This window comes from Aspergillus pseudotamarii (genome assembly GCF_009193445.1).
Source record: "Aspergillus pseudotamarii strain CBS 117625 unplaced genomic scaffold BDV38scaffold_5, whole genome shotgun sequence".
NCBI classification, from domain to species: Eukaryota; Fungi; Ascomycota; class Eurotiomycetes; order Eurotiales; family Aspergillaceae; genus Aspergillus; species Aspergillus pseudotamarii.
In genome coordinates, this window is record NW_022475019.1 from 735,783 (window position 1) to 749,514 (window position 13,732).

At 46.9% G+C, this 13,732-nt stretch overlaps 5 protein-coding genes across 5 annotated transcripts; 2 read left to right on the plus strand and 3 right to left on the minus strand.

Moving 5' to 3' along the window:
• Positions 1-25: 25 nt before the first annotated feature.
• On the minus strand, positions 26-3,027 carry BDV38DRAFT_153208 (phosphoenolpyruvate synthase). The gene is made up of 2 exons (XM_032051665.1): positions 186-3,027; positions 26-93 (listed from the first exon to the last, which is right to left on the minus strand). The coding sequence occupies exon 1, from the start codon at positions 2,621-2,623 to the stop codon at positions 233-235; it is 2,391 nt and encodes a 796-aa protein (XP_031918385.1). The 5' UTR covers positions 2,624-3,027; the 3' UTR covers positions 26-93; positions 186-232.
• BDV38DRAFT_153217 (putative heat shock trehalose synthase) lies at positions 3,028-5,908 on the minus strand. The gene is made up of 6 exons (XM_032051666.1): positions 5,664-5,908; positions 5,183-5,589; positions 4,850-5,125; positions 4,321-4,788; positions 4,162-4,271; positions 3,028-4,097 (listed from the first exon to the last, which is right to left on the minus strand). Exons 1-6 carry the CDS (start codon positions 5,748-5,750, stop codon positions 3,433-3,435), a joined length of 2,013 nt encoding a protein of 670 aa, XP_031918386.1. The 5' UTR covers positions 5,751-5,908; the 3' UTR covers positions 3,028-3,432.
• Positions 5,909-6,908: 1,000 nt separating this feature from the next.
• Positions 6,909-8,581, plus strand: BDV38DRAFT_278490 (oleate hydratase; the record flags this gene model as incomplete). The annotated part of the gene is made up of 2 exons (XM_032058736.1): positions 6,909-7,459; positions 7,516-8,581. 2 exons carry the CDS (start codon positions 6,909-6,911, stop codon positions 8,579-8,581), a joined length of 1,617 nt encoding a protein of 538 aa, XP_031918387.1.
• A 575-nt stretch (positions 8,582-9,156) lies between these two features.
• BDV38DRAFT_278491 (uncharacterized protein) lies at positions 9,157-9,849 on the minus strand (the record flags this gene model as incomplete). The annotated part of the gene is made up of 1 exon (XM_032058737.1): positions 9,157-9,849. The coding sequence occupies one exon, from the start codon at positions 9,847-9,849 to the stop codon at positions 9,157-9,159; it is 693 nt and encodes a 230-aa protein (XP_031918388.1).
• A 361-nt stretch (positions 9,850-10,210) lies between these two features.
• BDV38DRAFT_295110 (NAD-dependent succinate-semialdehyde dehydrogenase) lies at positions 10,211-12,564 on the plus strand (the record flags this gene model as incomplete). Its single annotated transcript, XM_032062638.1, has 4 exons — positions 10,211-11,042; positions 11,093-11,269; positions 11,327-11,930; positions 11,979-12,564. Exons 1-4 carry the CDS (start codon positions 10,901-10,903, stop codon positions 12,562-12,564), a joined length of 1,509 nt encoding a protein of 502 aa, XP_031918389.1. The 5' UTR covers positions 10,211-10,900.
• Positions 12,565-13,732: the final 1,168 nt, after the last annotated feature.

The following is a 13,732-nucleotide window of genomic DNA, read 5'->3' on the forward strand; positions in this document are numbered from 1 at the left end:
GGCCAAATGAGCGAGTACTACCCGTTGCAACGATTGGGCTGGCTCCCATCTACTTCCTTGAAAAGGTTGGACTAGCCTGTTTACTTTATGAGACTAGATATTAGGAAGAAAATGATAAGTGGATGGTTCATTACTAGACTTGAAATGAAGACAGGGAGAGCGGGAAAGGGGGAGGCGTAAGTCACTTTTCTTCGAGTAGCCGATTTTGATACTTGATAGCGCAATCTCCTGGTCATGCATTTTCGCCCGCAACGACATGCCTTTTCACCGCAAAGAAGCTGTCCGGGCTAACAGAGATCGAATCGATTTTTAATTGAACCAGGAACCGAGCAAACTCGGGGTGGTTACTTGGTGCTTGGCCGCAAATGCCGATTTTGCAACCCTTTTGCTTTGCCACCTGGATAACCTGCTGCAGCATCCACTTGATTGCCTTGTCCTGCTCATCGAAAAGGTTAGCGAGTTCCCCGGAATCACGATCGACGCCGAGGGTGAGCTGAGTCAAATCGTTGGACCCGATAGAAAAGCCGTCGAAGTATTCCGTAAAGTCGGCTGCGAGAATGACATTGGACGGAATTTCACACATAACGTAGACCTGCAATCCATTCTCCCCCCGTCTGAGCCCATTCTCAGCCATAGCATCCAACACCTTCTTCGCTTCTCCTACGGTTCGACAAAATGGGATCATCACAATGGCATTCGTGAAGCCCATGGTCTCTCGTAAACGCTTAATTGCACGACATTCTAAGGCGAATCCCTCCTTGTAGTGGACGGAGTAATATCTGGAGGCGCCACGAAAGCCTAACATGGGATTTTCCTCGTCCGGCTCAAACTCACGGCCACCTACAAGACGGGCATATTCATTCGTCTTGAAATCACTCATACGGATAATAGCAGGCTTAGGGTAGACGGCAGCACACAAGGCTGCAAACCCGTGGGACAACTTGTCAACAAAATATTCCGCTTTATCGTCATACCCAGTTGTCAAGCGGAGAATATCCTTCTTGGCCTTGACATCTGTCAATCGATCAAAGTGAACCAGCGCCATAGGATGGACCTGAATTGCATTGGTGACAACAAATTCCATACGGGCGAGTCCAATGCCATCTGCGGGAAGTCTCCACCAGCGGAAAGCTGCTGCTGGGTTGGCGAGATTGAGCATGACGTTCGTTCGAGTTTCGGGGAACTCAGTCAAATCCACAGATTGAGTAGTGATCTCCGAACTCCCCTCGTAGACAAACCCGTTGTCGCCCTCTGCGCACGAAACGGTGACATCCTGGCCGGTATGCAGGATGTAAGTCGCATTGCTCGTACCAACAATTGCTGGAAGACCCAGTTCCCGGCTGATGATAGCCGCATGTGAAGTCCGTCCGCCGTGGTCCGTGATGATGGCTACAGCCCGTTTCATGATGGGCACCCAGTCCGGGTCGGTGGTTTCAGTCACTAATATAGAGCCATCGACGAATTTGCCAATGTCCTGTGCCGATTCAATGAGGCAGACACGGCCTGACACTGCCGCGCCACCAACAGAAAGGCCAGTGGTCAACAGGCGTCCCTTTTTGCCAACCGTATACGTTTTGAAAATAGGTGCATGACTGCGCGAATGCACTGTTTCTGGCCGAGCCTGAACGATGAAGAGCTCGCCCGTAATACCGTCTTTAGCCCATTCCATATCCATCGCGCAGCCATAGTGGGTTTCAATAGTGCAGGCCCAGCGCCCCAGCTGGAGAATTTCTCCGTCGCTTAGCACGAATGTTGCTTGCTCAGCTTTCGAGGTGGGCACATTACGGGTGGGCGTCTCTGTACCGCCAAGGATCATCTTCAGTGCCTTGTCACCACGCCTTTTTTCTATGATTGGGACCAGGGTCGTATCAGCCAGGAGTGGTTTGAAGACCTGATATTCGTCTGGATTCACGGTCCCTTGCACAACGTTTTCTCCAAGCCCCCATGCGGCATTGATTAAAACGAGCTTGTCAAAGCCAGTTTCGGTATCGATAGAAAACATAACACCGGATCCACTGGCATCGGATCGAACCATTCGCTGCACACCTATGGAAAGCGCCACGCTCATATGATTGAATCCCTTAGCCTGGCGATAGCTGATAGCCCGGTCTGTGAAGAGCGACGCATAACAGCATCGACAGGCATGCAAAAGAGCCTCTTCGCCGGAGATATTCAAAAACGACTCTTGCTGTCCGGCAAAGCTGGCATCCGGTAAATCCTCTGCAGTTGCACTGGATCGGACCGCGACGCTGAGGTCAGTAACTCCGGTCTTGGAACAAAGCTGACGATAGGCAGCCCTAATGGCGGCTTCTGCATCGGCAGGCCAGTCCCCATGAAGGAACAGAGCACGCACCGCATGGCCGGTTTCAGGAAGAGTTGTCTTTCTCAATTGCCATTTCTCAATCAACCCCGTTATTTTCTTCCGAATGTCATTGGCGTCTAAATACTGCCAGTAGGTGTTTGACGTCGTCGCAAAACCAGGTGGCACTGCAATGCCCTTTCCTCCCAAGGCAGTGATCATTTCACCCAGGGAGGAATTCTTGCCACCAACCAGGGGTCCATCATCGCGCTTCAGTTGCTCGAAGTTTCGCACAAATTTCGCGTATACACTTGTGTCATCCATCTTTATTAGATCTGCAATGAGTCACTACTATGTTACCCACCCTAAGTTGGATCACTTCTCGAAGTATTACTCCTGTGTTTTATTCCTTGCTGCCGCAAGCAGCTCGGGTTCGTAGAACCGCGGATTATGCAATGGTATACATTGTCGAACTTCTAGGCATGAGAAAGAATATCAGGAGATATTCTGAACCAGGTCATTAGACTTTCTGCTTCGGCCTAAAGTTAGGAGAAAAACGACTGTTTGTGCAATGGAGGTTGCATCATGCGAAGTCGAGACGTGGCTATAGGTGACCAGACTGGTATTTGAAAATTTCAAATTGCGACTTATTCCAGCTAGTCATCATGCCACTTGAATCAATAATATCGAACGGTTTCATTGGTATACAGGTTATTTATTCCTAGAGATATACTAAGTCTTTCTTAACCAAAGGGAGTCTGTACCATGGGCTGACTTCTCGTCACAAAATAGGTAGGATTTGGCTTTTGGCTCACGCCTGGCCCCTGATTGGCGTTGTTAACTAGAAGGTCTAATGAATCTATGGCCGATTGGTTATTAAATGGCAGGCGTGCTTACTTCATGGGCACCGACGGATATTCGTCATTCTTACAGCTAGACAGCAGAGTCATGATTACACTCATTATGTGGACTCCTATCGATCTCAAGAGGCAGCGTCAGCAGCCGCAACTGCTAAAGTTGGGCCTCCAACTCAATTTCTTTAATGCCATTTCCCCATCGCATTACGATAGTTCCATTTGGCAGTCACCAAAGAACACACAATACAAAGTGACAATCAATATTCACAGAACGTTTCAAGTATACGACCCCCCCTCCCGGAGTGCTAACCTATCTATATCTTCTCCATTTGGTTCAAAAGTACCCAGGCGCGATACCTTCGAGGCCAGAAACATCCAAGCGGCTGCATTGCCAACTGTAGTCAGGCCATCTGGTAGTCTTTGTGGGGCGTTTGAAACAGCCCGTGCGTAGAGGTCTTTGTCAGTGAAAAGATGAAATAAATGTGACGAGACGGTGTTAATGTCCCCACTATCAACTGGGAAAACGTTTGGCATGTTGTATAGGAATGAAAATAATCCTGCTTCTTTGCTAGTGATTACAGGCTTCCCCTTCTGGTGAGCCCATAGAAGGACCTCTGGTATTCCATGGACCATAGACAATTGAACGAGAACACGGGCCTCCGTCAAGAGCGTGTTCCACATCTGATCCTGAGGACCGGCCTGCACAATACAGACTTGATCTGCGAGGTCCTTCATGTTAGTGTTGATATATGCCAGCAAGCGGTCGTAGGTAAGCGAGTTTTCAGGGCTTTTAGATGGGCCGTGGTGACAAATTAGCAGCTTAGGTAGGGCTGCACCATGTTGCGTTCCGATATATCCCTTGCAAAAGGTGGCATACGCATCGAGCAGAGGAATTGTCCCGTCTCCTGGTCTTAACTGTGAGAGATGGAGAATATATTCCTCTATAGCCGTCAGCCCATGCTTTAGCGAGCATCGACCGTCACGATATGGCGGAAGTGGCCTTACCTTCAGGGTACGACGTGGTAGGGGATCCCAATATCCTGCATAGGGAGTTGAACTCCCGTCCATAGAAGGTGATGTCATTGGCCGCGATGTTTTTATTTAATCCGTCGAATCTATAAAAAGGTGAGCAAAAAACAGCTTCAGGGAAAGAGAATGTCTTACTGGTCGACAGTAACCGGTATATACCCGACATTCCTATCCGGCATGATGGAAGGTGTGAGTTCACGAGGCAGTTGGGAGACTAGAATATCGACATGCTTTAACCTTGTTTTCACAAATTCCCACACGCGAGTCTGTGGGCTTGTCGGATCCTCCAGCAATCTCTGTTGCTGAACGTGCAATCTATTTTCAAAAATAACTGGTCTTTCCGGGTCGCACTGCTTCGCTAGGAGTGCCAACGTCAACAGGGGTGCGCTATCAATTATCACCACGTCTGCGCCACCCTCTGGGCGAGGCCGCAGGGGCCCATCTTCTCGTAGCCAGTATCTCCTCGCATTTTCATAGGCGAACTCCAGGAGCTGTAGCTCGTCATCTGTCCCAAGGTATTCGTCCGGTCCAGTCAAACCTTCCATAATATTTTCCATCTTCCTTACAATTTGAATTATACTGGGCCGTGGCTTCGGGACATACCTGCAGTATCGGACTAATCAGTCCTGTCGGAAGAGTGCATTAACAAGGCTAAGGCACTCACCATTTCGTGTCTACTCCAAGCTTCTGAGAGAATCTGACCAAAGCGTGCCTTGTATGCACATCAGGCTTTCCTTCACATGTCATGCTGAAAATTGCTATTTTAACCTTCCTGTCCATGAGGTCATTTGCAAGGCCCTGGACAATACTCCATGTGTCCGGATGCACGGTCTCCTCATAATCCCGTTTATCTCCAACGTGAACACGAAAGCCCTTGTCAACCTCAACCATCCCGTCAGCACAGATATGATTGTGCAGGACGTGCCCAATACCAAATGACCTATACAACGTTAGAATCAAGGTTTCGTTAAGCAACCGCTTTCCATTGTAACATTACCGTAAACATTTGCGCGCCATGGAATCTGCTTGTTCATCGAACTCCTTTCTCTCCCAACCTCGAAACGTAGCGAGCTCGCCGGGCTCATCTTTCTCCCTAATACGGTCTTTACACTCCAGCACCAAAGGGACGGCATCAAGGTCTTTCCAGAGATGGGAGCATAGTGATGGCCATTTGTTGACAAGGGTTTGCGGTACGGCCACGGCGACTATCTTCGTCCTATTCTTCTTTCCATAGCTTCGTAGATGGGATATAAACTCGCTCGACGCAAAGGAAAGTACATGGCCACCATGAATTACCAGCCTATACACGAAGAAGTCCACCAGCTGCGTGGCATTGCGAATGGCAAGTGTAACCTTGCCATCTGAGCCTTCGGTCACAAGCTCCGATATTCCCGCATAAACAATCTAAGTACTATTATTAGTATGCTATCATCCATGTTAGGTATGTGCCCCTACTAGGCAAGAGGAGGGCTTCGTACATGTGACGGAGGACCGCACCAAGAATTATCCCGAGAGGATTGTCCGCCGATGGGGATCGGAAACTCAACTTTCGAGTTCGAAAACATTGGATGCGACTATCAGCACAAACAGCTTTTTGGATGGATGCGAACAAGTATCAATAGGTCTGAATCACCAGCTAATGTGTTTTATTCGAGGGTGACTTCCGTTTCGTACTTTGCCTTGCTCGGCTCCGGACCGCACAAGCCGTCTTCTGAGTAAAGAATGTCGTCACATTCAGAGAAAAGTCAGTATACTCAAGCTCAAGTGTGTTATGGCAAGCACAAGCAAGGGTTATTGATTGACAGGGCCAAGAAAAGTGGCGTGATATAGCACATTCGCTCACTAACACGAAGCAAGAGCTTGGCGATCAAAAACGAGCAACTTATGGGATTTGCCGCAGTGTTTTCCCCCGCCTGCAGGTTCTGTCGGCCGAAGCAATAATTATAGCCATTATGAAGATCCGATAAAGAAAAATACCCTTTCGGAATGCCCGGGGTTCTTGTCTGTTGCATGTTTCGCAACTGAACTTGAAAGTGATCATTATCAGTCATATGACAGGGTCTACGGTAGTAGCTCCAATCACGTTACCTCGAATCTCAAGCCCAGAATTTTAACTTACGTCATGTTGAGCTATACGATATCGACTGAGTCTCGTGGAATATAATGTAGTAACATTATAGGCAGGCGTAGGCTATAGTCTCGCGTATCAGATGGCGCCGACGCCAATGCGGTCACGATACTCAGATCCTACCGAGAGGACAAATAACCTGTGGTCTGTTCAACAGACTGGGACCGTCTAAAACCAGACTATGTCCACTAAGGTTGGCTAATAATCTCATTGGATCGTGTTTGAAATCTAAAAATACGTTTTAGCAAGTCAGCTGTGCGCCAGAATGTTGCGATTAGCACGGAGCCCAGCTTGAGTCAAGGTTACTAAGGAACATTGAGGAGTATATGCTACTGGTCCTAACGTCTTGGATACGAAGTGACACGTTTTCGACAAATATTGTCCGAAGCTTTCTGCCCGCGGGCAGCAAGGCTTTCGCAATGTCTCGAACCCCTGTGGAATAAATATCAACTTAGACTCCACATATGGTGACATCATAAACTTTTATCTTCACGTAGAGTATCCTTATATACATATCATGCCACAGAAGGGAGAATTCCATAGTCATATTGCAAGTCTACAATGACATCACAGTCAATATATAAAAGTCATTTCAATGAATACCAACTCAAGGGAATTCAAACGAGATGCACAGAGCGTCCAGGCCTGGTTAGTCGGCAACGGGGTGGCTTCCCTAGCTGCCGCTCTTTACCTGATTAGGGAAGGCAACATTCCCGGTTCAAACATCCATATTCTTGATCTTCACCCGGGCTTTGAAGGAGAAATGGCTACACTTGGGGATGCAGAGAGCGGGTTCTTTTTGCCATACCAATGCCTGCCTCATTTCCACGGTGCTTGCATCGAGAGCCTTTTGCGCCTCGTGCCTAGCATCCTGGATCCCGACATGTCACGACTGGACGACATTCGCGAGTTCGATAGACTGCAGCAGTCACAACCAGAAGCTGACAGGGCACTGGGAGCAATAAAATTAAAAGCATCAGCTTCAGAAACTGTGTACACAGCAGGGTTCCAAGTTGGACTAAAGCATCGATTCGAGCTAGTCAAGCTCCTCCTAGAAAGTGAGATAACATTAGCTTCAAAGAAAATCAATGACGCTTTCGATGAGTCATTCTTCGAGACAGGTTTCTGGGTGTACTGGTCTACGACGTATCTCTCTCCTATCTCACAATACTTTTTTTTTAAATACGCTAATTGACAGATAGATTTGCATTCCAGCCATGGCATAGTTTGAGTGAGTTTCAAAGACATCTTCGCAAATACTTAGAAGATATCCGGTCCCTCAAACATGTCAGTGGGTCCATCAAGACCAGATATAACCTATTCCACTCTATCGTCCTCCCGATCATTGCTTATCTGAGGGACAGAAACGTTGACTTTCGCTTCAACATCGAGGTGTCAGATATAAGATTCTATCCGGAGAGCGACCCAGCAACAGTCTTTGAGATAGCATTGGTGAAGGATGGAGAGGAATGTCTGGTTTCGCTGGACCCTGACGATATTTGCTTGGTTGACCTAGGTTTTTCACGCTCCGGTGCGGTTTATGGTACGAATGTGGCCTCCCCACCATTCTTGTCCTCCAACTGGGAGGATCTCCTGATGCGTGAATGGAGATTATGGCAAGGGCTTTCTCGCAAGTCCTCTAAATTTGGGAACCCAGTTAACTTTCTTTCGCGGGCTCTGGAATCTGGGATTGAGACCTTCACCACAACGGTACAGGGAACAGATTTCATGCGGCTATATGACAAGCTCACCTATGAGCCAGCCGGAACCAGTGATACACTGTCCCTGACAGACAGCAATTGGTTAATAACGATCAGCGTCCCACACCATCCGGTGTTTCCGTCCCAGCCAGCTGACAGACATATCGTTTGTGGATACGCACTGAGCCCTGCGAGGGAGGGCAACTTCGTGAAGAAACCCATGTTTGCTTGCTCTGGTACGGAGGTTTTTACCGAGGTTCTTTCCCATCTGGGCTTCCCATTACAGCCCATACTCGCCAAGTCAATTACTATCCCTTGTGGGATGCCGCTGGGAACTGCCCCTTTCCTGACACGCAGTAACCACGATCGTCCAAAGGTGATCCCTCATGTGACCACGAACATTGCATGCCTTGGTCAATTTACAGAGCTTCCAGACGAAACTACGTTGAGTATTGAGTACAGTGTACGAAGTGCTCAGCAGGCCGTCTATACGCTATTAGACCTCCCACGATCACCACCAAGGGTAAAGAAAAATATACTCTGGGAGATCTTCGATATACTTGTGTAATCCGTGAACTTCACAGTACACCAAATCCCACCACGGATTTACACTTCTGGAAATTCTGTGTGGTACTTCTGCCAACATGTGTATCTTGTATTGATGGGAATGCCCGTATCTGTGTCTGGGGTCCTTGTGTGCGGCCATGATGAAGCCGAAAAGAGCCTTATTGTCTTTTTGCAAGTAATTTGTGGACCTTTTCTATTCACTAACGTGCAAAAGGTAGGAGAGAAAGTCGGCCTTATATCATAAACACCTTGTGATCTATATGATTCATTGTGACAGTCGTGAAAGATAGCTGATGTTTCAGCCAGTGCCGGAATAAGGGAGATCCAAGTTCTCTTGATGCAACTTGGCTGTAAAAAGCAATATAATCAATCTTTCTGCTGTTGAGAAACCTGTTAAATGTGTTCAGTCTATCTTACAGTAAATTAAATCGATCGATAACTAGAGGAGATAGGCCTGCATCACATAGCATAGAACTTCGAGAAAGAAAAATGACCAATGGAACAAACAGAAGAAAAGACAGATGGGAAGAATAGAAAAAAACTTCAACAGGATAACTACAATCCAAAAATATCAGTTCACATGATTCGCATGGATGCCTCCGCCAACGCGACATTTTCCAGCCTCTTTGTCTGGATTACACTGATTGAATAATTTTCCCCATATTGGCTCACAGCATGCACAACTACGTTCTCACCGTATCCACAGTCTGTGTCGTCAGGCGATGCCTCATCATATGCCTCGTAACTTTCTTTGCTCATGCCATCCTCCTCTGAGAGTAAGATATGTTCGGCTAGTTTTCTCGCCTCCTGATAATCGGCGTAGGCACCGAGAACGTTCAGGTCTCGGACATTGCTCACTTCCTTTGCTCCATTATATACAAACGTGGTTTGTATGATATAATATAGAGGCATAGGAATTCGACCATCCTCATAATCCGTGGTCAATCGCATGTTATTGGCCGTCGTGTCAATACGGACCCGGAACGTGGTACCGTCTGAGGCTACTGCGAAAACAACGAGCCCCTGTCGGTTGGAGAGATTGCGACCTTCGAATACATCTTTATTGGTTTCGTACTGGGTGAAGAACTCCCTCTCGTATCCGGCATCAAAGAGACAGCTGTGGGCCGCTGCTTTGGCAGCCCGCAGCGATGTGTAGGTGCCCGGGATGCGGACCTTTTCAATGATGTTGTTCGGGTCTTTACTGATATGAGTTATTGATAATACAATATGATATAAATCAGGGGGGGCGCCGTCATTGCCTGTGGCCATCCTGGTGTGTTGGGTCGTAGAAGTCGGTGTCTTAGGGTCAGCCGATCGCAATAGTCATATCGGGTGTACCAGACTTTATATATGCCACAATAGATTATTAGATCTATGTGTACCCTCTATAGAGCGTTATATGATATCATGCTTAGGTCAGAAGAACACTGACGACCTCGAGGCATCTGTGCTACTGCAAGTAGAGCTCTGACTCGGCGTCGGTCATATGACATGCCACATGTTGGATATCCAAAACCCTAGGAAATCTTTCGGGGAAATGCCACTGGAAGCTCCTGATTTTCGGTATTGCCCAATACTATCTCCCAGACGGCTCCGCCTCGGGGAATAAATATGATTAGCATCATGAGTGACAAAATCTCGTGGCGTCCAAGTCAACTTCTTTGAGTGGCGGCTTGTATAACATGGAATGGCTTTATCCTTCCAGGATACATATGAGGTAACAGACTCCTCCTAGCTAGTGTATTCAATTTCTCGGAAGTACTTCCCCGTTCAAGTTATGATCTGTTTGTATTTCGTTAAGAAGCAGCTGTTTGCAAAAGCAGGGTCACCCGCAAGCATTATTTTTCTACCTTCCAAACCCCATCCCAAGGAAGTGCTTAAGAACTAGGTTGACATCGCAATGTACTTGATCACAATAGTCCTGATTAATTGAAGAAGATAAAGTGGAGGGTGCAGAGTGGAACTAAACCTCCTTTGAGGTCTTATCATCTTTCACGTAATCGTATATTTATACATTACGTAGAACGTTCCCAAATCGACCACGCGAGGAAGAGCGACATCCGTAGCTGGCGTATTGAGTAAAATCAATTTTCTCTCGGAGGCTAGCAAAGAGCCTGATTTCATTGTGTTACAGCCCAAACTACACATTGCCGGACTAAAGGTATATTCCGAAATAGGCCATGGCAGTCAGCGGAAGTGATATCCCGGGACAGAACAACACTCAGCATATAAAATAGGCTGCATTAACATAGACGAGACGGACCTGTATAATTGAGATAGTGAGAATTCAACGGCATTTATCTGCTACGAAGCGTGTACGATGTTTACGTCTTCTTTTCCACAAAGTTTGGACATTGTTACCAGCAGCGTCGCAGCTGCGAGAGACTTGGAACTGTTTGTTCAAAACAAGGCTTTCATCGATGGCATCTGGGTCAGGAAAGAGCAAACGTTCAGTGTATATGGTTCGTCCCCAAGGATTCTTTTACTTGACGATCGTCTCATCATTCACTAGAGCCATCGACGGCCCAGGTCTTTGGGTCTGTGGCAGACTGCGACTTGAGTGACGTCCAGTTAGCCATCGAAAGTGCATATGCAGCTCAGAAGAGTTACTACTCCTCAACTACGGCTGCGGAACGGGGAGGCCTATTGCGAAAATGGCACAACCTGATCATGGAGAACGTGGAGAACCGTAAGAACTTCCAGACTATTTTCAACTTGGTTTGTGATACCTGATAGCAATCTCCAGTTGCAACCATCCTGTGTCTAGAGAATGGGAAAACCATTCATGAATCGAGGGCTGAAATAGCCTATGCCGGGAGCTTTGTTGCTTGGTTTGCCGAGGAAGCGACACGTTCCTATGGCGATACCATCCCATCGTCGACCCCCAACACCATGGTTATGACTACAAAAGAGCCGGTGGGTGTCTGCGGGATCATTACTCCATGGAATTTTCCCGCAGCCATGATCTGTCGCAAGGTCGCCCCCGCTCTGGGCGCTGGATGTGCCGTAGTTATCAAGCCCCCAAGTGAGACTCCCTTCACTTGTCTCGCTCTCACAAAGTTAGCGTTGGATGCTGGCTTTCCGGGCCAGGTCATTCAAGTATGTCCGACCAAGAACAGGGAAGTAGCTTCAGAGCTGGCGAGACATCCGCTCGTTCGCAAAATCAGCTTCACCGGGTCTACCAGTGTCGGCAAAAGTCTCGCCAAATTGGCATCTGGAACGCTTAAAAAAGCCAGCCTCGAGCTGGGCGGCAACGCTCCATTTATTGTCTTTGACGATGCCGATGTCGATCTGGCGGTTGAAGGTGCCATGATGTCGAAATTCCGCTGCTCGGGTCAGACGTGCGTGTGGTGAGTTTGTCTCTTCCTTTTAGCATTATAAACCTAACAATCGGCTAGTGCCAACCGGATCTATGTTCAAAGAGGAATTTTGGAAGAGTTCACTCGGAAGCTAGTACAAAGGGTCTCTGAACTTCGCCTGGGGCCTGGGATCGAGAGCTCTTCCACACAAGGGCCGTTGATCAACCGACCTGCTGTGGACAAGGTCAAGAGTCATATTGAGGATGCGGTCTCGAAGGGCGCGCGTGTGGAGATCGGAGGCTCAGCCTCCGAAGGTGCTGGGTATTTCATGCAACCTACCGTCCTATCCGGTGTTACACGGGATATGGCAGTGGCTCGGGAAGAGACATTTGGGCCCTTGGCTCCGATCTTCCCCTTCGAAACCGAAGATGAGATTCAGAAACTTGCTAATGACACTGAATTTGGTCTTGCCGGATACTTCTATTCTCGCAACGTGGGACGCGTAATGCGCGTGGCACGAGAGCTTGAAGTTGGTATGTGTGGTGTCAATACGGGCAAGATCAGTGCAACTGAATCACCATTTGGGGGCATTAAGGAAAGTGGCTATGGCTTAGAGGGTAGTAAATATGGTATGGCTGAGTATCAGACTATTAAAACAATTACCCTGGGAAATATTCACTTGTAAAGTGAATCCAACTGCTTGTCGCAACTTACTGAGATAGCCTAGACTCTGGATGACACTTGTTAGGCATCACAGACGCTTCATTATACAATCCATTATCCATATATGATATAACCTTGAATTTCCTTATCGCTCCACATTTGATTCCCTTATTTTCGGCCACCTTTTCTTGATTCTTACATCCGGGCTCCCTGCCTCTAACACGCGATCATAACTCTGTGTCCGAGAAAACTGAAGTCTCAGGTGAGTCTTGGGAAAGTTAGGGCTCAGGGTACGGTATTGCAAACCCGAACATCGGAGGCCGAAAAATGGCTTCCGGGCTTTGATTGTTTCATTTTCGCCGGATGTCTGGGCATCACACGAGTGAAGGTAAATCAAGATAAATACCAACACTACAAGGATCAACGTCTACTGTTGATTTACCGTTTTCAGTCTTCACACAGTATGTCCAATATCACCCAGAACCAGGTAAACATGGAACTTCCGCAAGTTGTGGTTTTCACTCCTTGTGAATTCTGCTCTTTGGTTACGATCTAAGGACGTGGTACTATTTCCTGGACAAAGCAGGAAAATGGTAGACCAGTATATCCAATACCAGGCTTTACTTAGTCTTCCACAACTAAGTCACTGGTACATACGATCATAGAGTGTGGAGAACAGGGCTTCCCATCCACTCAGCTGTACTTAAGCCGTATATTATGTGTGGTTAGTCAGTATAATAGCCTTTGGCCCTTTAGAAATCTGCAATAATAGTAATTAGTAACTTAGCATAAGTACTGATCATTAGAATGAGTACTTTATATCTGATTATTACTAGCAGTAATTTCTACTTATCAGAGATAATATAGTTAATAATAGAGCTATCTATAATGATTTTTTATATCAAGATTAAAAAATACAGAACTCTGAGATATAGAGAAGCATAGTTTATATTTTTTTAAAGAAATCACTTCATATTTTATTTTTAATATATCTATTTTGTTTTATTTATAATAATATTATATATTAATATAATGACAAGAACTCTGATTCTCTTTTGTCCTATACTTCTTATATGGTAATTAACCTACCAAGGATCTTAAGCTCAGCGATTTACTGGCAGAAGGATAATGCGTAGCGGGTGTTGTTTCGGCTCTGGCCTCAAAGTTGGTTGGATTTGGACTTGGGGGTT

Bases quoted from the DNA above. Each gene is read 5' to 3' on its own strand.
- BDV38DRAFT_153208 (XM_032051665.1), bottom strand. From the start codon at position 2,623: ATGGATGACACAAGTGTATACGCGAAATTTGTGCGAAACTTCGAGCAA.
- BDV38DRAFT_153217 (XM_032051666.1), bottom strand. From the start codon at position 5,750: ATGTTTTCGAACTCGAAAGTTGAGTTTCCGATCCCCATCGGCGGACAA. The intron at 5,126-5,182 runs GTAATGTTACAA...AACGTTGTATAG, and splicing joins ATGGCGCGCAAATGTTTACG to GTCATTTGGTATTGGGCACG. The intron at 4,098-4,161 runs GTAAGGCCACTT...TGACGGCTATAG, and splicing joins TACCACGTCGTACCCTGAAG to AGGAATATATTCTCCATCTC.